The sequence below is a fragment of the Sorex araneus genome, chromosome 3, assembly GCF_027595985.1.
Source record: "Sorex araneus isolate mSorAra2 chromosome 3, mSorAra2.pri, whole genome shotgun sequence".
Lineage (NCBI taxonomy): Eukaryota > Metazoa > Chordata > Mammalia > Eulipotyphla > Soricidae > Sorex > Sorex araneus.
In genome coordinates, this window is record NC_073304.1 from 27858669 (window position 1) to 27883238 (window position 24570).

At 38.5% G+C, this 24570-nt stretch overlaps 1 protein-coding gene across 2 annotated transcripts in view; it reads right to left on the reverse strand.

The window, feature by feature from the left end:
• The window catches only part of RBM25 (RNA binding motif protein 25), a 53856-nt gene that overhangs the window by 14483 nt on the left and 14803 nt on the right, over positions 1-24570 (reverse strand). The window contains exons 5-13 of one of the 2 annotated variants that reach the window (XM_004612299.2): positions 21339-21396; positions 19988-20148; positions 10875-11060; positions 9429-9482; positions 9114-9197; positions 5526-5812; positions 3776-3998; positions 3588-3677; positions 479-552 (exon numbers count right to left, since the gene is read on the reverse strand). In XM_004612299.2, the coding sequence (XP_004612356.1) occupies positions 479-552; positions 3588-3677; positions 3776-3998; positions 5526-5812; positions 9114-9197; positions 9429-9482; positions 10875-11060; positions 19988-20148; positions 21339-21396 (1217 nt within the window). The remainder of the gene's footprint in view (positions 1-478; positions 553-3587; positions 3678-3775; positions 3999-5525; positions 5813-9113; positions 9198-9428; positions 9483-10874; positions 11061-19987; positions 20149-21338; positions 21397-24570) is intronic. The other variant, XM_055131265.1, reaches the window with a different exon arrangement.

A 24570-nucleotide genomic window follows, 5' to 3' on the forward strand; every position in this document is an offset into this window, starting at 1 on the left:
CAGGCTGCTAAAATCTCAGGGCTAGGATGAATGGAGATGTTTCTGGGCCAGCATGAGCAAATCACTGATCAATGGGATGACAGTGACAGTGACAGTGACTACCATGAACGTTAGAATGGAATTTGAAAGCTGGGGAATGAACTAAGGTAGGCCAAGAGAAGGCAAACACCTTATCCACTGTACTACCACTCCAGCCCATTTTTTACTTATTCCACTAAGTGAACTTACGTTATCTGCTAAAATAAAAGTTAATAAAAAGGGGGCTGGAGCAATAGCACAGTGGGTAGGGCGTTTGCCTTGCACTCAGCCAACCCAGGTTCGATTCCCAGCATCCTATATGGTCCCCTGAGCACCACCAGGAGAGATTCCTGAGTGCAGAGCCAGGAGTAACCCCTGTGCATTGCCAGGTGTGACCCAAAATGCAGAAAAAAATAAAAAGTTAATAAAAAGCTGCAAAGTATGAGCAAGGCTTCTTTACCTGTAATACTTGGGATCGTCTCTATCATCATCATAATCTTCTAAGAATTCTTTGAGTCGTTTAGCTTCTTTTGCCTTTGATGAAATGAAAAACAAAGGGTGCAAAATTAACATAAAAGTGACTTCAATCATCCCCTCCCCTTTACTATGAAGCTAGTTTTCCTTATTCAACAACCTAAACTTTTAATTTTCATATGCAACATCTGATACTTTTATATCTTTTGGGTACAAAACAAATTTTATTTAGAGCTTCTAAATGACCAATTGCCAAGCGAATGCAAGCAAAGATAAATAAATGGGACTATAGTAAATTAAGATGCTTCTACAATTCAAAGGAAATGAGAACCAGATTACCCACCACAAACTGGAAGAAACTATTTGCACACAACTCATCGAGTAAAGGGTTAATAACCCAAGATACATAAAGCACTGGTAGAACGTTACAAGAAAAAAAAAGAAAAAAAAAAGAACAGAAACTTCCTCAGAAAGGAAATATAAATGGCCAAATGACAAGTGCTCTGTATCACTTATCAACATGGATATGCAAACCAAAAGAACAAACCCGGAGATATAACCTCACACCAGTGAGAGTGGCACACATCAAAAAAAAAAAAAAAAAAAAAAAACAACCAGTATTGGCAAGGATGTAAGAGAAGATGACCCTAAGTCACTGCTGGTAGAAAAATAGACTGGTCCAGCCTTTCTGGAAAAGTTTGACCATCCTCAAAATAACTGAGCTTCCACATAACCCAACAATTCTCACTTCTTGGAATAAATCCCAATGCCTCAAAAACACAATAAAAAAAAAAAGATGTCTATCCTCCTATAATCATTGCAACACTGTTCACAATAGCAAGAAGTTGAAAACAACCTAAGTAACAAAAGACAGGTGACTGGGGATTAAAACCCTTTGAGTCATTTGACTTGCTGCTATATGGATGGATCTGGTGAATATCATGCTGAGTGAGTTTAGTCACAAAGAGAAAGACACAATAACGTCCCTTATGCTATACATGGGGTATAAAGCAATATATCTGAAAAATAACAAGTGTCCAATGGCAATAGTAATGGAAAGTAAGAAATGGTCTTCGGTGAGCGGTGAGAAGCTTGCCAGAAGCCCTCTGCCCAAGGACAGGGAAGTGAACACTATGTCGGTACAGGGCAAGGGTCACCTGGAAGGACAGGGACTGAAAGGAGGTAAAGTATTGAACATGATTCCCCATAAGCAACAATAGTGTAAACCACAGTGCTTACAAGGAAAAAAGAAAAGAAAGCTTACTTCACTTTTTTTTTTTTTGCTTGCCTATTTGCACTCTGGAAAAACCTGTGTGCCTATGTTCTCTGTCTGCCCAGGTATATATAAAAAGATAAAAAAGCATACCATATGGTTCCCTGAGCACCACCAAGGGAAATTCCTGAGTGCGGGCAGAGCGAGGTGTAACACCCCCCCCCCAAAAAAAAAAAAAGAAAGAGAGAAAGAGAGAAAGAGAGAAAGAAAGAAAGAAAGAAAGAAAGAAAGAAAGAAAGAAAGAAAGAAAGAAAGAAAGAAAGAAAGAAAGAAAGAGAGAGAGAGAGAGAGAGAGAAAGAAAGAAAGAAAGAAAGAAAGAAAGAAAGAAAGAAAGAAAGAAAGAAAGAAAGAAAGAAAGAAAGAGAGGAAGGAAAGAAGGAAGGAAGGAAGAAAGGAAGAAAGAAAGAAAGAAAGAAAGAAAGAAAGAAAGAAAGAAAGAAAGAAAGAAAGAAAGAAAGAAAGAAAGAAAGAAAGAAAGAAAGAAAGAAAGAAAGAAAGAAAGAAAGAAAGACATGGAAAACATGACAATACATGATGAGATGAATTTACTTTTTGTCATCTTTTATATTCTGGGCATTTGTTTATTAACCACACCTGACTTATGTTCAGAGGACCATACCAAGCCAGGAATGAAGGCAAGCATCTTAATCCAAGCACCATCTTTTTGTCATTCTTTATAAAAACCTGTGTCAATCCCTCTATTAATAAAATTTATCGATATACATGCAAACAGATTTATTTTCATATCATATGATTAAAGAAACTTAGAAACTTGAAAGGTCCATTATATAAAAAATGCTGCTTTATAGAATCTTCTCATACGTAATTTATCCAAATATACCAATATCAAGAGACAGAGGGAACCAGAGAGAGAAACAGACAGAGACAGACAGAGAACACAGGCACACAGGTTTCTCCAAAGTGTAAATAGGCAAGCAAAAAAAAAAAAAAAAAAACCCACTGATAAGCAAGTAAGTTTTCTTTTTGGGTCACAACTGGCTCTGCATTCAGTAATTACTCCTGGCAATGCTCAGGGGATCATATGGGATGCCAGATCTTGAACCTGGGTCTGTGGCATGCAAGGCAAATGCCCTCTCCACTGTATTATGACATCCCCGTGAGATAAGTTTTCAAGGAAGAACATGGGCATGAAGAAAAAACTGCTTCACAGCATTTTAAAAATCATTGCAGGGAACAGAGAGTACAGTGAACAGCACACTTGCCCTGCACGTACCCGACCCAGGTTTGATCCTCGGTCCCCAGTATCCCTCCAGGAGTTAAGCCATGAGCACTGCAGGCCTGATCCAAAAATCAAATCAAATCAAAATAAAACCACTGCAGCTAATGGGTGCGAGTTCCCCAGCAATGTTCAGGCCTTGATACAATCGAAGATGAGTGCCAGCAATTAAACTGGTTCTATGTGAGTGCAAGTCTGCACCTGACCACTGAATTACCTCCTTGTCTCCAAGATATTGCAAAGTCTGAACAAAGTTTCAGTTCATACCTCTGAACAATTACTATTACGGCATGACAAAAAATTGTTCTTAAGTAGCAATGTAATAGAAGTACACTATTTAACAATAAAGTTATTGAATTTAATTCTGATGATTTTTCTCAATTGTATCTTAAAATAAAACAACTTTACAGTAAGGAAACACCTGGCAGTCTTCAGGGACTGTCATATCTGGCTCTGAGCTCAGTGCTGAGAGACTGTTATATGGTACCAGAAACTGAACCATGGCAGCATTCATGCAAGACAAACACTTTAAACTCTATACTCTCTCCAATCCCAAAATGCCTGTTTTTAAACAAGAACATTACCATTTCTCGTCTTCGTTCTTCTTCTCTTTCTGCTTCTTTCTCATATTCCCTTGTTTTCTTCCGTTCTCTTATTTCCCAGTTCTTAAGGCGCTTAAAAAAAAAAAAGAAGTCAAAGTTTTAAAAGGGGTCTACAAATTCTGGCCTACTGAATGTCAAACTCTTAGTATAACAGCATTCCCTTATCTTACCTCTTGATAGGCAGCTTCTTTCTCTCGAAGTTTTCTTTCAAGTTTTCTTCGTTCATAAGCATCTTCCTCATCCTCTTCCCTGTCACGTTTCTTGTCTTTCTCTCGTTCTCGTTCTCGTTCCCTTTCTCGTTCTCTTTCACGTTCTCGTTCTCTTTCTCGTTCCCGTTCTCTCTCGCGTTCTCTTTCCCGCTCCCGTTCCCTTTCACGATCTCTACTCTTTTCTCTGTGTAAACCAAAGTTTAAAACTGTCAGAGTCCACTTTTCTTTATAAAAAACAAGGGAGGGTCAGAGAGAGTGCAGCACATAGGAGAACTGCCTTGCATATAGCTGATCCAGGTTCAGCCCCTGGCAACCTATATATTATGTGCCCCCAAACCCTGTCAAAAGTGATCCCTGAGCACAGAGCCAGAATAAGCCTTGAGCACAATTGGGTCTGGTCCAAAAACAAGGGGAAAGTGTTAACTACTTTGGGGCCTGAGAGATTACAGTGTTTCAATTGGCTCATAGTAGATTTCTGTTATCACATATGTTCCCTGAGAGCCCCAACAGCAGCAAGCCTTCAGAGAAGCTAGGTATGGTTAAAAAATTTAACCCTTCCCCAAAAAATTTATGTTGGCAACGTTCAAAGAAAACGAACTTATAAACGGTAGGGGAAAAAAGAGCACTGTGATATGTTGTACAGAAACGAACTTTTCAGCAAAAGTTCTCAAATATTAAAAAATAAAATAAAGGGACTAGAGCAATACTACAGTAGATAGAGCATTTGCCTTGCACACAGCCGACCCAGGTTTGATTCCCAGCATCCCATATGGTCCCCGAGCACCGCGAGGAGTAATTCCTTAGTACAAAGCCAGGAGTAACCCCTGTGCATCGCCAGGTGTGGTCCAAAAAGAAAAAGAATAAAATCAATTACAAAATGTTTAGCATGAGGCCATGAATCTCTATTGTACAATCTCTCTGGCCCAGAAACAGATGTTTAAAAAACTCCCTTTTCAAGGAGCCAGAGATATCATAGTGTATTAGATGTTTGCCTTGCAAAAAAAAAAAAACGAACCATGGTTCAAGACCCAACATCCAGAATGGACCCCCAAGCCCTGCCAGGAGTGATCTGAGTGCAGAATCAGGAGTAAGCCCTGAGGAGCATCAGTTGTGGCCCCAAAACAACAAAAACTCTTTCCTTTTATACTTCCTCCTATAGTTTTTTCCTTTGACCATTTTCATTACAATATTGTTAATTATACTTTTCATACATGTTTCAACACCATACCTATCACCTGAGTGTGATTTTCCTCCACCAATGTCCCAAAGGTTCCTCCAAATCTACCCTCCATCTAAGAACATGTACCTCTCTAAAAAAATTTCTAATTCTGATGTCTTTTGTCACTGTTGGTTTTTCTCTCACAAAGATTGTTTGTTGGTTGATTGTCTTCCAGCCACTGACATTGTTCAGGGATTATTCTTGCCAGAGCTGACCAAAGAGTTGTCTACCAATCCAATTAGACAAAGGCAATTATGTCTACATACAATAGTAATTGGTGTGTTCAGGTGTCACAGAAGATTGGCTTTAGGCAGAAACTTTTCATTTGACAATTGGACTTCAACAAATATTCACACATGTTGAGTCAGCAAACAACGAAATATCTATACTTCAAGAACCTCAGCTCGCATATGTGAAACTCAATTATTAAGAACAAACCTACAGTTCTGTTCAAGCTAACATGAAAAAGCAGTAATTCATGCCAAGTCTTACCTTGATCGACTCCGATCCTTATTCCGGTCTGAGCTCCGTTCCCGATCTCTGTCGCGATCTCTTTCTCGATCCCGATCTCGATCTCTTTCTTTTGTCCGGTCACGATCCCTATCTCGTTCTCGTTCCCGCTCCCGTTCCTTCTCCTTTTCTCGTTCACGTTCTCTTTCCCTTTCTCGTTCCCGTTCTCGCCTTTCTCGTTCCCTTTCACGCTCCCTCTCTCTTTCTCTCCGTTCTTTCTCAATTTCCTGTCTTTCTTTTTCCTTTTTGCCTTTCTCTTCTTCCAGTTTCTAGAAACCAATAAAAGTACTTTTAGAGTTAATTCTGTAGCTCTCGTCTTCAGGTATTTCCCGGTACAATGCCCAATATTAGAAACAAACAAAAAAAAAGAACAAAACAAACCACTGGCACTTTAGCATTAAATATCTGTGGTTTTACTTGAAAAACTAAAGAAGTAATCACAAGACTAGAAAGATACTATGCAAAACCATATACTCAACACAGACCAGGAATTTCCAATCTTGGGTGCTGGGAGACTGTGTCACGCTACTGTGGACTCCCATTTTCAATGATTATGTAATAAGAAATGATTGTGAAGAATGTGGTGGATCGTGTACTTCAAGAATCATTCTGGAAAACTTAATTCTTCCCATTATGAGTCACTGTACATTAGCTGAACTATTGGCATTAATTATAACCCCAGGTTTCCTATTACCTCAGGACCTTATTAGTTGAAGGTTTAGAAGGGAATGGGGGGAGGAGTCAGGTAACTGACAAGTAACTAAAATCTGATTTTCCCTCTACTTTGCCCACCCTTAAATACACAAGCTGAATTCAGTCAGAACTGCCCTAATATCTATATAAACATTTATTCCCAACATCGTAAGATGGACTGCCCACCAAACACAAAAAGTTTGAAAATCACTCATTTCCAGCGAAAACGTACAAATTGTAGTTATTTTCTTTTAACTTAACTTTAAAAGCAATATAATTATGCCCATTATGCCTCTAAAACAATGAAATATATCAACACGATAAATCCATCCTTGGGAAGGAATGATTGTATATTAACTTACAGATGCTGTGCTAGGACATGGACCGCCAACACTGGATTAACCTTGCCTACAAGCTATATTTCTGGGAGGAAGAGCAAGTACATGGTTCACAAATAAACCAAATAACAAAGGCAGACCAACTTTGTACCCTGACAAGATTACCAGTGTACCAAATGGCTTTTACACAAACTCAGAAAAAAATAATTACCCAAAAACAGGAAAAACAAACGCAACAAAAACAACACATTTATCCCTTGGTTCCATGTTTAGTGTCACCAAAATACAAATTAAACTATAACAATAAAATGTGCATTCTTTTCTTTTCTCAGTCATGTAAAGCATTTAAAACAACTTTAAAAAGCAATCTTACCTGTCATACTCTTTTTCTCTTGCTCACGGACCAGAGAACTGAGAGAAGATTATGAAAGAAAAACTAATGCATGAAATCAATATATTCAGTAGCTATGCCAGTGTATATTAAAACATAATTGTAGGCAAGGCCAGTACTGAATATATTGAAATTACAAAGGAAATACAAAAGAAATGGAAGAAAGAGGACAGAAACTAAAAGGACGTAAAGGGGTACATTCTAATTCTGAAACAGTTCTAATATAAAAACATGTATTTTAAAGAGCCTAGACTACATAACTTACCTCAGTATCATACACTTATAAAGAAATTTGTTTAATTCTGGTAACAGATACTTACAGATTATTTTAGCTGTTCCAATAATAATTTCTTTTGTAGATTTCCTCATTTTTTTACTTTTATTATCTGTATTATTCTTACCAGATTTAGTTACAATTATAAAAGAAAATTTGTTTAATGACTTATTCAATTTTCTTCTATGTAAATGAAAATGTAAGATAATCTGGCTCATACTGTTTCTGAAAGATTTTATGCATATGTAATCAGTAAATAGATACACATATATTTTAAGACAAAGACTGGAGAACAGTTGACTAAAGAGGGTTTTCAGATGTAAGAAAGTAATGAAATAATGAAGAGGAAAGGACAGGGGGGAAAAAATCGTAAATCTTACCTTATTCTCTCTTCAGACTCGTCCGTGCTGTAAATGGACGCCCCCTGCCACGCTGATACCCTGACAGTCTGCGGTTATTTAATATACTCATACCAAAACATGCAAAGGTTCACTGAGCTCAATTTTTTTGCTACTGGAATTTCAACCATATAACCCAATATAAAGAACTGCTTTTCTATTTTTTTTAAGGGTATTTTGGAAATTCAATCCTTGCCCCACCCCATCAAGTAGGTCTAAGGCAGTCAAATGCCCAACAGTTTCTCAAACTATGAAGCACAAAGCTTTTGAATTTATTATTTTAAAACACAATTTTCTCACGCTTTACCAATGGCATTACAGAATTTTTTTAAAGGGTAAACCACACACACAACTGTATACCATTTTCAAGCTTGCTCAGACCCTAATTCTATGTAATGAACCTAACAAAGTATTTGTCTAACTTTAAAAATTAATGTGGAAAAACTACAGCTGTGCTTTTAGATATATTTAATTCCTGAAAACAAAAAGCACTAAGAATCAGGATAAGCATTCAGCAGAATTGATTCAATGACCTTCAAATAGTCAACTTGAGATTATAAAAGAAGATCGAAAAAAATTATAAACAACACCTCATTGAGTTAAAGGTTATTTAATCTTATGGGTAAGAACCACTAACATCTTATCTAATATCAAAATACATTTCATGCAGTATTTTGCATTTCACCATCCATAAGCATCACCTTCAAAACCAACATTCAAGAGAGGCACTGTCATTGAGAGAAGCTTTCAATAGGCAAAACTCGTGAGTGGGATTTACTATGCACAAATACCCATTTCCAAGCCAGTTACCCCTTTGCATATTTTTCTGAGGGGGCATCCATAAATATAATAAAAAACAGAAGCTCATACTTACATCCTATTCCTTGTTACTTTCCAAGCTGAGAGTTTCATCTTGCATTAGTCACCATATGATCTCTATCATAATGGTGGGGGTCAATGAATAGATTAGCTTTATGGGAATTTACAGTTCTTCCATGCATCTAAAATTTGGTAAGTCTGGTAATCACTGACCTACTTTTAAAAATTTCCCCCTCTCAACTATAACCTACACAAATATAAATTTAAATTTTAATCTCAGCTCTAAAGGTTTTCCTAAGATTAAGTTAAATAACTGCCCCAGGAATACTTTAGTGTATGTTATTCTGTTGCCCCCTTGAATATATTCTAATTCTGACCATGATGTTTATGTTGAAATCTAAAATCAAAATTAGATTTATTCATATTAAAGTGAGATGACTGCAGAGTAGTCAATAACTGAAAAAACTAAAAACATTATGTCCACTTTAACATGATATTATTGGTCTTCTGTTTCTTTGTTGCTATCTAATAATTAAGCCTATGAAAACCATTTTTAAATTATATTCTTATGTAAGGTTGTTTTTTTTTTTGACTGTTTGCTTTGGATTCTGCAAAAAGTCTAGGTTGGTATCAAGTGAAAAAAAATAAGAATACTACCTTGTGTGTATCTCTGAATTTGCTGATCTCTCGAGATATCAGGTCTCTTTTATCTTCTTCCATTTCTATAGCATTTATATCCTCCTAAAAGACAAGGGGGAGAGAAAAAAAACACATAAAATTCAAGCCATATTCATCTATACAACTAAAGGTTAGACAATCTGTAGAATCTTATAAAAGACAAAGAAAAAGAACCAACAGAAGTTATATACTAACAAATCTACATTAAACAGATAAAAATGAATAAAAGTAACAAAACTGATCATTATCATCAAACATAGTTATTGATAAGCTCTAAAGTATAAACAAACGAACCTTAGTGATGAGTGGATAAGGGATCAATGGGGCCACTGGAAATCTGCGAAAAATCTGCGGAAAATCCACGAAGATTAAAACAAAAACAAAACCCTAAAAGTTCACATTACTCTACAAAACATTGCTGTTTAATTTTGTAAATAGTGCTAAGTTTGTGACATTTTTTCTTAATTTTATGTTAGTTAATAAAGATTTCATTCACTCTCTATAACCCTTCCCATCACCCGCATGTGTTGATTGTATGAAACAGTATGAAAACAGGGCTAAACAGTATGAAAGCAGGGCTTTTTTCCTTGACCCTCATCCAAGAGACAGCAAATAATTTTAACTAAATTTAAGGATAATGTCTACCTTATTACAGATCCTGTTCTCCCAAAATGTATCTTAAGAAATGCTGAGCTATGTACTCCTTTCACAGTAATAGGATAAAAATAACATTCTTCAGGTCTCAAGTCCCTTGTACCAGGCAAGAGCTCTGAGTTTTAGTCCTAAAACGTAGTTCCCTGAGGACTGTGGTGCAGTACCCCAAAATATATTTAAATATAAAGATAGGTCTATATGTATATGACTACAAAGAAAATTGAAAATTACTTCTAGTGGGCAACAAACCCCAAAATATTACCAATTATTAAATTGATATTTCACATCAATTCTTCATTGTGCATAAGAGTGTACTTCAACCTCCAGTGTCAGAACCAGCACTGGTCCTCAGGTTAAGAAAGGTTGAAAACCACTTGCCTAAGACCCTTGACTGTCAGTCTGTAGACCAATATATAGGAAGATGCTGGTCAAAAAGGCTGAAGGATCACTGATGTGTGGAACACACATCCAATATTTTAAAAGAATATGCTCCTAATTTTTCAAGTTTATCTAAGAGAAAGATTATGAGACAACAAAACATTTCTTTTCAACCTGGACTCCCCACTGTTCAATTAGCTTAGGATGGGAAAGTAGAAGAATTCTGGGAAGGGATCTTTTATCTGGTCCTCTTTTCATAGTTCTCCAGTTAAAAATTTAACAGCACTGCTCTCCATGAGAGAGAATAGGACAATGTTTATAAGGGGTGTTGACTGGAACCTCAAATACATGTGAAATTCTTTAGTTAGTGAGACTGATATCATGCTTGAAGCAGAGACAGGCCATCATCAGAGAAAAAGGTAAAACAGGGAAAGCCACTTTGTAGTCATATTCGCCCCAAGCCCAAAACTCTGCCTATAACCCATTATATCATGTATCAGTTCCTACTTCATAACATTTTTGTTTTCACATAATCTGAAACCACAGATATGCATAATGTTTGATGCCAATACATTCACATGTCAAAAAGAGTCAAAAAAGGCTTAACTGTACATTGTTTTAAGTGCTATAAAGTATCGAAAACACAAGTATAACATGAAAAGAAAACTGTAGTAATGGCACTGTAGTCAAAAATCAGTTAACACATACGTCCTCTTTCTTTTCCTTCTTCTTCTTCCTAGGATGAGAGTCAGATTCTTGAGAAGGGGCATTGAGCTCGCTGGAATATTCACGTATTAAAACCTCAATGGCTCCTTTGATCATTTGATCTCTTCTTTTAGTTTCTTCATCTAAGGCTTCTTCATCATCATTAGCTACAGTTTCTGGCCTGGCATTCTTTTCAAAACGTAACAAATTAAAGAAGGGAGAGAGGAGAAAATCCAAGTTATTTTAAAATAATGGTACAGAAAATAAAAATGTGTTCTCTAAAATACCTCCATGTCTAATAGAATAAAGATAACATTCTGTTCTTAAATTGAGTTAAATTTCATTTGTTTGGGCATTTTCTTTTCTGAGATACTGGTTCTTTATTATTTTTTTTCTTTCTTCCCTTGATAACTAACATTCTATTATCTAAACCAATTTCAGAAAGTTAATAATTTAAAGGAAAAATTAAAGCATTAGAACAGCAGACATTGGTAAGGCTTTACAGCATATCTGCAAAGCCTTACCAATGTATGCTTTCCTGCTGAGTACTTGCATTAAGGATTATTATTCATATTTACCAAGGAACTCATCCAATAGATAAAACTTTAATTGTGTGGAAAAGCAGAGGGATAAAAAAACATTTTATGTAACTTAATAAAAGCCATCAAGAGGACCAGAGAGATTATTACAGTGGATAAGGTACCTGGTCCTGCCACACAACGTAAGTTTGATTCCTACCACTCCATATGGACTCCCATAAGCCCTGCAAGGAGTGATCCCTGAACACAGAGTCAGGAGTAAACCCCGAGCGCTGCTGGGTGTAACCCCAAAACAAAAATAAAATTGAGTCAACACTTAAAATACACAAAAGTATGTGTAAATTAAACAAAATACACTAAGAAGCTATATTCAACAAAGTGTAATCATCAGAGGTTAGGGACTAACATACTTTCATTCCGCCCTTTGCTTCCTATAATTTCTGCATATTAGCTTGAGCACTGCCCAGGAATAGCCCAGGAATGGCTGAGCACTGCCAGCTGTGGGCTCAAAACTCAAATATGGTTAAAATCAATTATATGTGTAACTAGGATGGAAATACAACACATATCTTTCTGCCCTTGACAGTCAATCTTCACCCAGAGAAGCAAAATATCACTGAACATTAGCTATACTCTGTGAAATATTGAACACTTTTAAGTAACCTTACTGATATTTTAATTTTTAGTTATTTTCTTTATACCAAATTCTCCATTCATTTTTTATTATGGTTTCTACTGTTTCTTAGGTTTATAGGTACACTTCTTCTGTATTTTTCTTTTCCCAAACAGGGTACTCATTCCAAAGTCATCTATGGACTTATGTGGAGGTTTGAGTTTCAGCTGCCTCTCTCCAGGTGTCCATATAAATGTAATTATTATAAAAATAAAGCAAAATTCATGTTACAATTCTGAGGGCCTAAGACAGCCCAGAGGACAAGGTATCCTATCTATACCAGCCAGAAACCCTGGCACAACATGTTTCCTGGAACACCACCAGTAGTCACTCATCAGTCATCAAGCCAGAAACAGTCCCTGAACCCTGCTGGGGATGGCTTATTTCCCTCTCTGTACCTCCACCCAGGGGGAAAAAAAAGACCAAGAAATCAACTATAGGACTTTATTAATAATTCTTTAAGAGAGAGCTAGACTAGGGCCAGAGAGGTAGAACAGGGAGTAGGGTGCTTGCCTTGCAAACTGCCAACCAGGGATTGATGCCTGGCATCTCATATGGTCACTTGAGCCTGCTGAGGCCAGAAGCAGCAGTAACCCCTGAGTTATTACTGGGTGTGGCCCAAAAGAGAGAAAGCAAAATAGTTGTGTAAACATGAAAAAAAATTTTTTACTCGTTTCCTGGGCCTGGGAAGTGGCCGAGTAGAACAACATATGCCATCAGTGTGGTATAACTGAAGATAAAATAAAATTACTCATTTCTAACATGCTATTATTCCTTGCTAAGTCCCCTGGTGAATTCAGTTAAAACTACAGAATGCAAATAATAACCCTAAGGCTTTGGATCACTTCTTGGATCACTCCTAGCTAACTTTTTTGTAACTGGAAAAATGGGAAAGAATGAGGAAATAAGATAAAGGTAGGGAGTATGGTGCCGCCAGCAGGTCAACCTATACCTGTGGGGCAAGTGCTTCAGCAACCTGATGGTGCCTTCAGGCTTCCTGATACCCCAAAACTGCTGCTGTGCCTTTGGCCGGACCCAACAACTTGGGGCCAAGTTTACCAAGAAATTAAACGGCCATAAGTTAGGTATATGGGCACCACACCCACAAAGCACCTCCAGCTCCGATATACAAGCTCATTTACTGGCCTTATTTCAGAGACACATAAATAAATCTCGAAAGAGATCAAAAGCCACAGTTAACCCCAGACCCACGCATGGCTGAACAGACCATAGTAAATTAGACGGGGGCTGGTTGGGCAGGGGCCTGCTCAAGCACAACCCCTGGCAGCCTCTTGAATCCAAAATCGCTGTCATACTCCCCAGTCTGACTACCCTGTCTGAGGACGGATCTCACCAAGATATAATCTGTTGAAAATTCAGGTATGTGGGCTTTGTGACTGAAATCTCCAGGCTTTCTCAGGGTTCAGGATGGGCCACCACCCCCACCTCCCTGTACTTCCGGAAGCCTCAGCAGTCATAATCACAAGCCAAAATGGCCACCCAATTGAAAAACTACTCTAGCCTTACCGTCCCAATAACAATACCGAATATCCTGAATAAACACCATGACTTCTTAGCACCTGAACTGCAAATCATAATACACAGAAGGAAAAGGAGAGAGAGAACAAGAAGGAAACTGCTTTCCATAGAGGGAGGTGAGGGGTGGGAGGTGAGGTATTGGGGGATGGTGGTAGGGAAATAGGAGACATCGGTGGTGGGAAATGTACACTGGTAGAGGGATGGGTGCTGGATCACTGTATGACTGAAACCCAATTATGAACAGTTCTGAAATGGTCTATCTCACAGATATCCAACTTAAAAAATAAAAAATAAGTAACGTAGAGTTCATGCCTAATTCAATCAGCTTAATCAAATGGCTGAGTAAATAGCAGTACTCCTACATTAAAAAAAAATAAAGGTATATACAAAGCTTTAATAACATACAACTATAGGAAAAGGGGAAGTTGAAAATGAAATATATTTTAAAAACATTTAAAAAACATATACACACATATAAAGCCAAAGGAAATTTTGTTAAAAAACACTGCACATTATCATCTGTTTTAGAAAGGCAGCATACTCTCTAGCATTAAACCATTAGCTCTTTGTCTCAATGCATGCAAGTATTAAAGGTAAGTTTCATTTCACTTTTTTGTTTTGGGGCCATGCTAAAATGTGCTCAGTTATTCCCAGCTCTATTCTCAAAGAGTGACAACTGGAGGGTGGTCAGGGGATCATATGTAGTGCTAGGAATGTGAACTGGCATTTTGCAAGATGTGCCAGGTAGGCGCCTTTGCTTCTATACTCTTTCCTGCCTCCATTTAAGGTTTATGGACTGTGTCTCCTTAATATAATCAAGAAGTGATCTTATAAGTTAGCCACCAGTTATATTTTCAAAAAGCACCTATTTCTCAAATTTTCGCAATCAAAAAAAGGAAAAGGAAAAAAAATTTATTCTTTTATTCTTTTACTTTCTGGTTTTGGGACCACACACAGCCATGTTCAGAGTACACTCCTGTCAGTCTCAGAGGACCGTATGAGTTGCCAGGAATCAAACCTCGGTCAGCCACATGAAAAGCAATGCTCTGCTCCTGTACTATCACTCTGGCCATGAAAATAATTCTTAAAATGCTAGCCACTGAGGCAGGCTAGGGGAATGGTGGAATAGTGGTGGGAAACATACACTGGTAAAAGAATGTACTGAAACATTGTACAATGAAAACTCAATCATGAACAACTTTGTAACTATGTATCTCAACTGTGGTTCAATTCACAGCAGTTTTCGAAATTTCTTAAGGGCTATTCTTTAAAACATAGTATTCTATGAAGAAAAGAAAAAAGGAGAGGCGCCACACCCAAACATCCAAAAGAAAGAAAAAAAAGGTGATTTTGACCTGCAGAAAGTGATTCAGGAATGCAAAATCTTTATCACCACCACCACCACAACAACAACAAATCTAGATACTGGTCAATCTGTTGAGTATGTTTTTGGGACACATATGGCTATTCTAACCCAAACTCTTGAGACCTGAATTTCTTTTGCTGGTGTTGCTGCTGCTACTGCAAAATCACACCCAAGTATGAAGGGGAGTATCCCCTCCTATCCAAAACTAAACTTTGGATAGAGAAAATTATCTCACTCTGGACACTGTAGAACTATACAACTTATTTTATTTTCTCCTCTGCATGGTAGTCAGAGGAACATTCTGGTATAAAGTTTAGTAAAGCTTTGCAATGTTTTATTCTCATATAATCCACATTTTAAGACACTGCTTTAAACTTTTCTAACAAGATTTTAAAAACTCACGTCAAATCTACACCACTTTAGCTTATTTTTGCAGAAAAAAACTTGATATGAAAGTTGTCCGACTTTGTGCTTTGTAACAAAAATGTTGAAATAACTATATCACTGTCATCCCATTGTTCATCAATTTACTCAAACGGGCGCCAGTAACATCTCCATTTGTCCCAGCCCTGAGATTTTAGCAGCCTCTCCTTACTCATTTTTCAAAATGATTGGACATTCTTTTCTGGGTCAGGGGAATGAGACCTGTTATTATTACTGTTATTTGGCCTATTGAATAGGCCACAGGGAGCTTGCCATGCTCTCCGAGAGGCTATACATACATATATATATATATATATATATATATATATATCCCTTTATGATAATGTGTCACAGGCCTGCTTTGCGGCCATGCAATCCAGGGATATGTTCACTCATGCGTGAGGCTCAGCATGAGTGTTGAAATAACATTCTATGAAAATAATGCAACATATGTCTTATAACATTAAGTACATCTGATCGTAAAAAATGCAACCAAGTTATGACTGCTAATTTCTACTAGTTTTTATGAGAAATAATTTGTTTTTACTGGGAATGGCTTCAATACCATTCTGAGTTATTTTGCTTTGCTACCACGCTCAGCAGTTTTCAGAAATCATACCTGGCCTTGCTTGGGGGACCAGGGTGCTCGGGATCGAGTCTGGGTCAGTTACGTGCAAGGCAAGCACTTTAACACCAAAATTAATTCTCCAGCAACATATCATTTGTTCTTAAAATTACAGGAAGATTTAAAGTGTGATTCCTCTCCATAACAGTGATTACAAATTAAATCAAAGCCACATCATTATTCATTTGTTGTTTGGATTTTTCTTTTTTTGTTTTTGTAGCAATGACATGGATCAAACTCAGGGCCTCAAGACATGTAAAGCGTATGTTTCACAATAGATCTAGTCATTTCCAATTACAAATATACAGCTTAGGTGATTTTATTTCATGTTTACAAATTACTACAAATAAAACCACCTCAGAAGCAAAGATTAAATACAAGAAGCCCCAAGAAATGAACAAAAACCTTTGGGACCAAAGAGATATTATAGAGGGGGCTCTTCCCTTGCACACACACCCAATCACATACTGATCACCAGGACTGAATAAGGTCTCAGGAGTCCATCCAAAAATGATCCCTGGGCATAGAATCAAGTGCAAGTTCTGGGTTAAGCCAAGTGTGGCCCAAGCAAGCCCCCCAAAATCTTTGAAGACACTAAATACGTATTTAGTTTAAGAACATTTTTTACTGCAACAAAGAAAATAAGAGAATCCTTGGTGCAGTTTAGGAATAACATTTTGACAGGCAGAGACAAAGAAAACCATATTTTGATGCAACTTACACAACAGAGAAACTTTAGGTTATTATTTCCTTATAAAACTAGGTGACCAAGATCACAGTGATTCCATTAAAAAATATAATAATAAGGGCTGGAGTGATAGCACAGCGGGTAGGGTGTTTGCCTTGCACGCGGCCAATCCGGGTTCGAATCCCAGCATCCCATATGGTCCCCTGAGCACCGCCAGGGATAATTCCTGAGTGCATGAGCCAGGAATGACCCCTGTGCATTGCTGGGTGTGACCCAAAAAGCAAATACATATATATATATATATATATATATATATATATATATATATATATATATATATATAAAAAATAATAAAAATTGGAAAAAAAAAACCCTAGGTGAGCAGGGCATAGTAAGATAGTACTTGCAGGAAGGGTGCTTGCCATGCACAATGTCAACCTGGGTTCAATCCCCAGCACCCTATATGGTCACCCAATCAACCCTCACCAGCAGTGAGGTGTGAGCACTGAGGGAACAGTGCTAGGTGTAGCCAAAAATTAAACAACAACTCTACTACAGCTGAGTAACTTAAATGTACATTCTGTTCCAGTTATGGCCCAACATTATCGTAACTGCTAAAGGTATGAGATGAAGAGACAAATACCTGTAACTTATTGCTCTTTTATCTTGTAATCAAAAAATAGGGAAAGAGAATGGGGATAAAGACATAGGCATGGAGATAAAAATTAAGATAAAAATTAGAAAACAGGGCTGGAGTGATAGCACAGCAGGTAGGGCGTTTGCCTTGCACACGGCCGACCCGGGTTCGATTTCCAGCATCCCATATGGTCCCCTGAGCACCGCCAGGAATAATTCCTGAGTGTAAAGCCAAGAGTAAGCCCTGTGCATTGTTGGGTGTGACCCAAAAAGAAAAAAAAATTAGAAAACAGAAAAAGCCTGCCATTTAAGAAAGAGAATTTAATTCTGCCTGACAGAAACCAAGAGCAGGACTAATAAAAAAATACCAAGAAACACTTTAATTAGAAGTACGTGGCTATAATATCAACAGGAGCTTAGAACTGAGAATAAGGATGTGAGATGTCAGCAAATTACATCAAATTTGTAATGCACATAAAGGGTAGAAGAAAGAAAATCAAGAAACAGACTTGGATGGAGCAAGCCTTGAATAACATACTAAGAGTAAAGACTTTGTGAAAAAATATTTTGAAACAGCTGGAGAGGAAGCACAACACTGAAGACACTTATTTTGCATATGGCTGCCCTGTTTTGATCCTAGCTCCACACAGGGTCCCCCTACACCTCCAAGAGTTATCTCTGAGCACACAGACAGGAGTAAGTCCTGAGCATAACTGGTATTTTTTTATTAGTCCTGCTCTTGGTTTCTGTCAGGCAGAATTAAATTCTCTTTCTTAAATGGCAGGCTTTTTCTGTTTGGTTCAAAAACAAAATTTCTTTAAAAATCTTTACTAAATATGCATGAAGAGAAGTTTGATTAAAGTACACTTGTTTTAAAAGGAGAGAGAGCAAAAGGGAATGCCCTGGGGGGGGACAGATGGGGGTGGTAAGAGGAATACTGGGATCACTGGTGGTGGAGAATGGACACTGGTGGAAGGATGGGTACTCGATCACTGTATAGCTGAAACGCAAGCACGAAAGTTAGCAAGTCTACAACTGTACCTCATGATGTCACTAATAAAAAGAAAAAATGTACACTTGTTTTAGTTAATATACTATTTTAACAGATGAGAAATAAATGTAGTGAAACCAGTAAAAAGTTAGGACTAGGAAACAAATGAAAAAAGGATATTTACAAAGCAGTACTTAGAATATAACCGTCTATGGAAGAAAAACAAATATACACAACCTAATAACTATACATAGACAAGTGGAGAAAAATGTCTGAAATAATACACAAAAAGGCATTTACAATGTTTACAAATGACCATAAGGTGTTTGAGATGTCATTCTGTGACATAGTAAGCAGATGCCTTGCAGGTAACGAGGGGCTAGGTTCCATTTCAGGTTTGATTTTTTGTCATCAAAAAACAAAAAACACTTGGGGGCTGGAGCAATAGCACAGCGGGTAGGGCGCTTGCCTTGCATGCAGCCGACCCAGGCTGACCCAGGTTCGATTCCCAGCATCCCATATGGTCCCCTGAGCACCGCCAGGGCTAATTCCTGAGTGCAGAGCCAGGAGTAACCACTGTGCATCGCTGGGTGTGACCCAAAAAGCAAAAGCAAAAGCAAACAAACAAAAAAAAACCCCAAAGGAAAGAAAAGACTATAGGTAGTACATACTGTGTTATTACTTTTTTTAATTTTACAAAATAAAATTATTTTGAAAATGAGAAATAAAATATAAACTTTTTCTTATTTTTATTGTGGACCACACTGGGCAATGCTGAGAGATTATACCCAACTCTGACTCAAGAACCACGCCTGGTGGGCTCAGGAGACTACATGGGATGCCCCGAATTGAATATAGGTCGGCCTTGTACATGGAAAGCACCCTACCTGCTGCTCGGGCCACAACAAAAAAATATTCCTATTTTGAGTGGAGAAATTTTGTTTTTGGTTTCTAGGTTTATGCGTTTTGGTTCGGTTTTAGGGCTACACCCAGAGATACTCCTAGCAGTGCACAGGGGACCATATGGAACGCAAGGAATCAACGTTGTTTTGATAAAAGAGGATAATGTTCTATTTTGGATCTGCTCAGTTTAAAGTACCACAAGAAACTGGGAAAGGAAATCTAGAAAACATTTCCAAGTTTTAGCTATCTTTTTTATTTTGGTTGAGAACAATGAAGTATAAAGCATATAAAACTTTAGATTTCACATGACATAACCACCCACCTGAGAAAAACAATTAAGACTTAAATTAATTCATTTGAGAACCTGTGTACTTCTAAAAGAGAGGGCAACTAAGAAAAATTGTGTAGGGTGAAATATATTTTGTACTTACTTAAAAAGCTGCCTTAATGAATTAGCTCTGTTTGGAATAGTCTGTACCAGTGTTTTCTCTGGCAAGTTAACCTTGTCCAGCCTCCCTTACTACCTTCATCCCAACCTGGAACAAGCAAACCAACAGTCATCCACCCACTATGGGTAGATAAATAAAAAATAATTATATACTATAAAGTACTCTTCTGTATTTTAGCCAAGTGATGATCTTGTGAGTCCCCTTGTCAGATTTATTCAGATAAAACGTTATATTGAAAGAGTACATTTAGGATGACCTAAAGACAATAACCCTAGTCAACATACCCCATTAGAAGCTTTCTTCTTTGCTTTCCATTCATCCAACTGTGCTTTTGTTTTTGCATCAACTTTAACAAGTAGCTTCTTCTCTCCAATCTGCAGATCATGCAATAACCTGAGTGCACGGAGGGTAGATTCAGGCTCCTTATACTCACAGAATCCAAAGGCTAGGAAAGAATGCAAAGAATTAGTGACGTAGCAATGCAATTATGAAAGATGAAAATTTTAATTAAAAACAAAAATGGAAGACAAAATGTTATAACAGGGCTGGAGCAATAGCACAGCAGGTAGGGCGTTTGCCTTGCCTGCGGCCAACATGGGTTCGATTCCCAGCATCCCATATGGTCCCCAAGCACCGGCAGGAGTAATTCCTGAGTGCATGAGCAAGGAGTAAATCCTGTGCATCACCGGATGTGACCCAAAAAGCCAAAAAAAAAAAAAGTTATAACAAAAAGACTGCCAATGGGGCTGGAGCGATAGCACAGCGGGTAGGGCGTTTGCCTTGCACACGGCCGACCCGGGTTCTATTCCCAGCATCCCATATGGTTCACCAGCACCACCAGGACTAAGTCCTGAGTGTAGAGCCAGGAGTAAGCCCTGTGAATCGCTGGGTGAGACCCGAAAAGCAAAAAAAAAGACGACTATCCATGTCATGAAATCTCCTTCTCTACTTAAACTACTTTTGACAAGGATTTCATGTTCCGCATCCTCAAAAATCCAAAGACGAGGCTGGAAAGATAGTACAGGGTTAAAGGGTATGGGTTCCAACTCTTGCAATTTCATCTTCAGCACCAAGAACAATTCATGGAGCATAGACAGGGTTCACTCCTAAGCAGATAACCAGAAGCCCTGAGCACTGTAGGATGCGCATGCTCCTTCCCCAAATAAAACAGTAATTTCTTTTTAGCAGAATCAGCAAATTCCATGAATGAGTTTTTAAAATATTTATTTTCATAGTGAATTTTTCTATTTAATTTTAATTTTGGAAAACTGGACTGCACCCAGCACTGCCAGGAGTAATTCCTGAGTGCAGAGCCAGGAGTAACCCGTGTATTGCCGGGCGTGACCCGAAAAGGGGTGAGGGAGGGAACTGGACTGCAGCTGCATCTACTCCTGGCAGTGTTCAGGGGAACAAATTCAATGCCAGGGATCAAACCAGAGTCAGCAGAATGTATGGCAATGCTTTAATTCTGTACTATCTCTCCAGCCCTTCATTTTTTTAGTATACAATTTAAAGTTATGGTAATAAAATTAATTCATAGTATACCATTCAACATAATAAGAATTAAGACATGCAAAAAGTGAATTCTGCACCAGTTAAAATATTCTGAATAAATTATGGGAAAATATTGCTTACCTTGAAGTTTTCCAGACGCACCTTGTACTCTCTTCCAGCTCAAAACCAAGCCACATTTCTTAAAAAAGAAAAAATGCATATATATCAGTACCTCATCTTTAATGCAAAAAAAAAAAAAAAATCCCACACAAGTGAAAAATTCCTCACAAGTGAAAGAGAAGCAAAAAACTAAAGATTAAAAACTTCCAAACACAGAAACCTAATAAAACATAAATCCTAAGGACTGGAGCAGGTAGGGTGTTTGCCTTGCAGGAAGCTGACCCAGATTTAATCCCCAGCCCACCAGATGGTCCCTCAGGTCCCACCAGGAGTAATTTGCAAATGCAGAGCCAGGACTAAGCCCTGAGCACTGGGGCGGGAGCAGTGGCCCCCAAACAAAACTAAAACGAATTCTAATATATCCTTATTTGAAAACAAACATAATATTAGGGTATTAGGAATTAGAAATGGTATAGCATTCTTTTGTTTTGTTTTTAGGCCATACCCAGCTTGCTCAGGGTTTATTCCTGGCTCTAAACTCATGATCGTCTTTGTAAAGCATTTATTCTGTAAGAAAAGTCAGCAACTATTTTACCCTCACTATGCCCCAGTTTAATCTTCAGTAACACAAAAAACCACCACAGGCACTGCATGTGGTTAACCAAAGTTGGACCCCTGGCACCTTAAGAGCAATCCCTACACATACAACCACCAGGTGTAAGTTCTGAGCACAGCAGATTTTGGTCCAAAGCCCCATCCCCCTGAAAATAAATTAACAATTAAGCAATACATACAACCACATACATAAAAACACGTAAAATAATCAAAGCTGGACTTTTTTTTTTTCTTTTTGGGTCACACCCAGCAATGCACAGGGGTCACTCCTGGCGGTGCTCAGGGGACCATATGGAATGCTGGGAATGGAACCCGGGTCGGCCACGTGCAAGGCAGGCAAACACCTTATCTACTGTGCTATTGCTCCAGCCCCGACACCTTTGCTCTTATCCTGTGACTTCACCAGGGTCTCACTTTCACTCATCACACCTGGCGATGCACAGGGGTTATTCCTGGCTCTGCACTCAGGAATTACTTCTGGCGGTACTCAGGGGACCATATGGGATGCTGGGTATCGAACCCGGGTCAGCCGCATGCAAGGCAAACGCCCTACTGGCTGTGCTATCGCTCCAGCCCCCGAAAGCTGGACCTTTTTGTAAGCTACTTTTCATCGCCTAGCCCCGTTGAAGAGTCTGAAAAATTATAACCTGAGGATAGTAAATGAAACAGACTTGAGACATGAACCATCAGATCTGAGTGAGAAGCCAGAGCAATAGCACAGTAATAAGGAGCTTGCCTTACATGTGCTGACCCAAGTTCAATCCCCAGCAACCCATATGGGCCAAGAACCACCAGTAATGATTCCTGAGTGCAGAACCAGGAATAACCCTTAAACCTTGCCAAGTGTGGCCTAAACATCACACCCCTCCAAAATTATATCAGATGTGCATGATGACCTAAATGCACAAAAGTGGAAAGGTAGAAAAAATTTATGAAAACTACTTGAAGGACCAGAGCGATAGTACAGCAGGTAGGGCATTTGCCTTGTATACGGCCGACCAGGGTTCTTTTTCCGGCATCCCATATGGTCCCCTACACACTACCAGGAGTAATTTCTGAGTGCAGAGCCAGGAGTAACCCCCTAGCATTGCTGGGTGTGACCCAAAAAGGAAAAGATATATGTGTGTGTATGTATGTATGTGTGTGTATATATATATATGTATATATATATAAACTGCTATAAGCAACAATCATAATCCCCTAGGTAAGAACTTCCAAACTTTTTAGAGAAATTAATCTCAAAAAATTAAGATGGTGACATAGGTAACATCCAAAACCTCTACTGGCTAAATTATCCTACAATACCCAACATTTTGCAAGCCTGCTTATGTACTTTGAACTATCATCACCAGACAGTTAAAGCATTTAAGGGTTGAGAGATAGTATAAAGGTTAAGGCACTTGCCTAGCATGTGGCTGTGGTGACAAGTGCCCTGTTTAAATCCCAGCAAGCATATGGTCAGTCCCCCAAGCCCTGCCAGGATTAATCCCAGAGCCAAAAAACAGGTTTAGTCCTTGTACACCACTGGGTGAGGTGAAAAAGGGCAAAAAAAAAGGGGGGGGGCAGAAAATGGGATGGAAACGTAGTACATCCCTTAGTAGGGCACTTGCTGCACAAGACCACTCTGAGTTTGATCTCCAATCACCATACATGGTCCCCTGAGCCCATCAAAAAAGATCCATGAGTAAAGATTCAGGAGAAGGGTGTGGCCAAAAAAAAGGGAAGGCCGAGAGAAACTACAACCAATAAGGTGCCTATCTTATAGCAGCCACCAGGCACTGTGTATGATACCCCCAGACATAGCAGAAGAAATCCCTAAGTGCAGAGCAAGGAGTAAGCTCTGGAGCAGAGAAGGGAGCAACCCAAACCCAACTGGGGGAAAAAAAAAAAAAAATTACAGTGACTGAGGTTTTAACATGGTAAGAGAACAAATGCCTTGCATCTGTATGGCTTGGGTTTGCTTCTAGGCACATGACACATTAGCACCAAGTTAGGTATGGCCCCAAAACCAAAAATTTGATTTCTGAAGTGAATGAAAAACAAGTACTTTTTCTTTTCATTATAAAATCATTAGCACATCCAACAATGTTATCAATAAACTAAAACCAAAGAGATAAAAAGACTGTCATCATCAAGAGTTTACCTTGTTCAAAATAAAAAAAGCTAATAATCCAGTGGATGCTAAAATTATTCCAGGGGCCAGAAAGACAACACATGGTTTCAGGAGCTTGCCTTGTGTAGTCAACCCAGGGTTATTTCTTAGCACTACAAATGGTCCCATAAGCACTAGTGGGTGCAATCCCTAAATTCACAAACAGTAGATAAACCAGCAAACAAAAATATTGTTTTGAAAAGTTACTGGAGGGGCTGGAGCAATAGCACAGCGGGTAGGGTGTTTGCCTTGCACGCGGCCGGCCCCGGCTCGATTCCCAGCATCCCATATGGTCCCCTGAGCATCACCAGGGGTGATTCCTGAGTGCAGAGCCAGGAGTAACCCCTGTGCATTGCCAGGTGTGACCCAAAAACAAAACAAAAAAAAAAAAAGTTACTGGAGAACGAGACTGGAACGATAGTACACCTTGCATGCAGCAACCCAGGTTTAATCCCCAGTACCACATATGGTCCCCGGTGCTGAAAC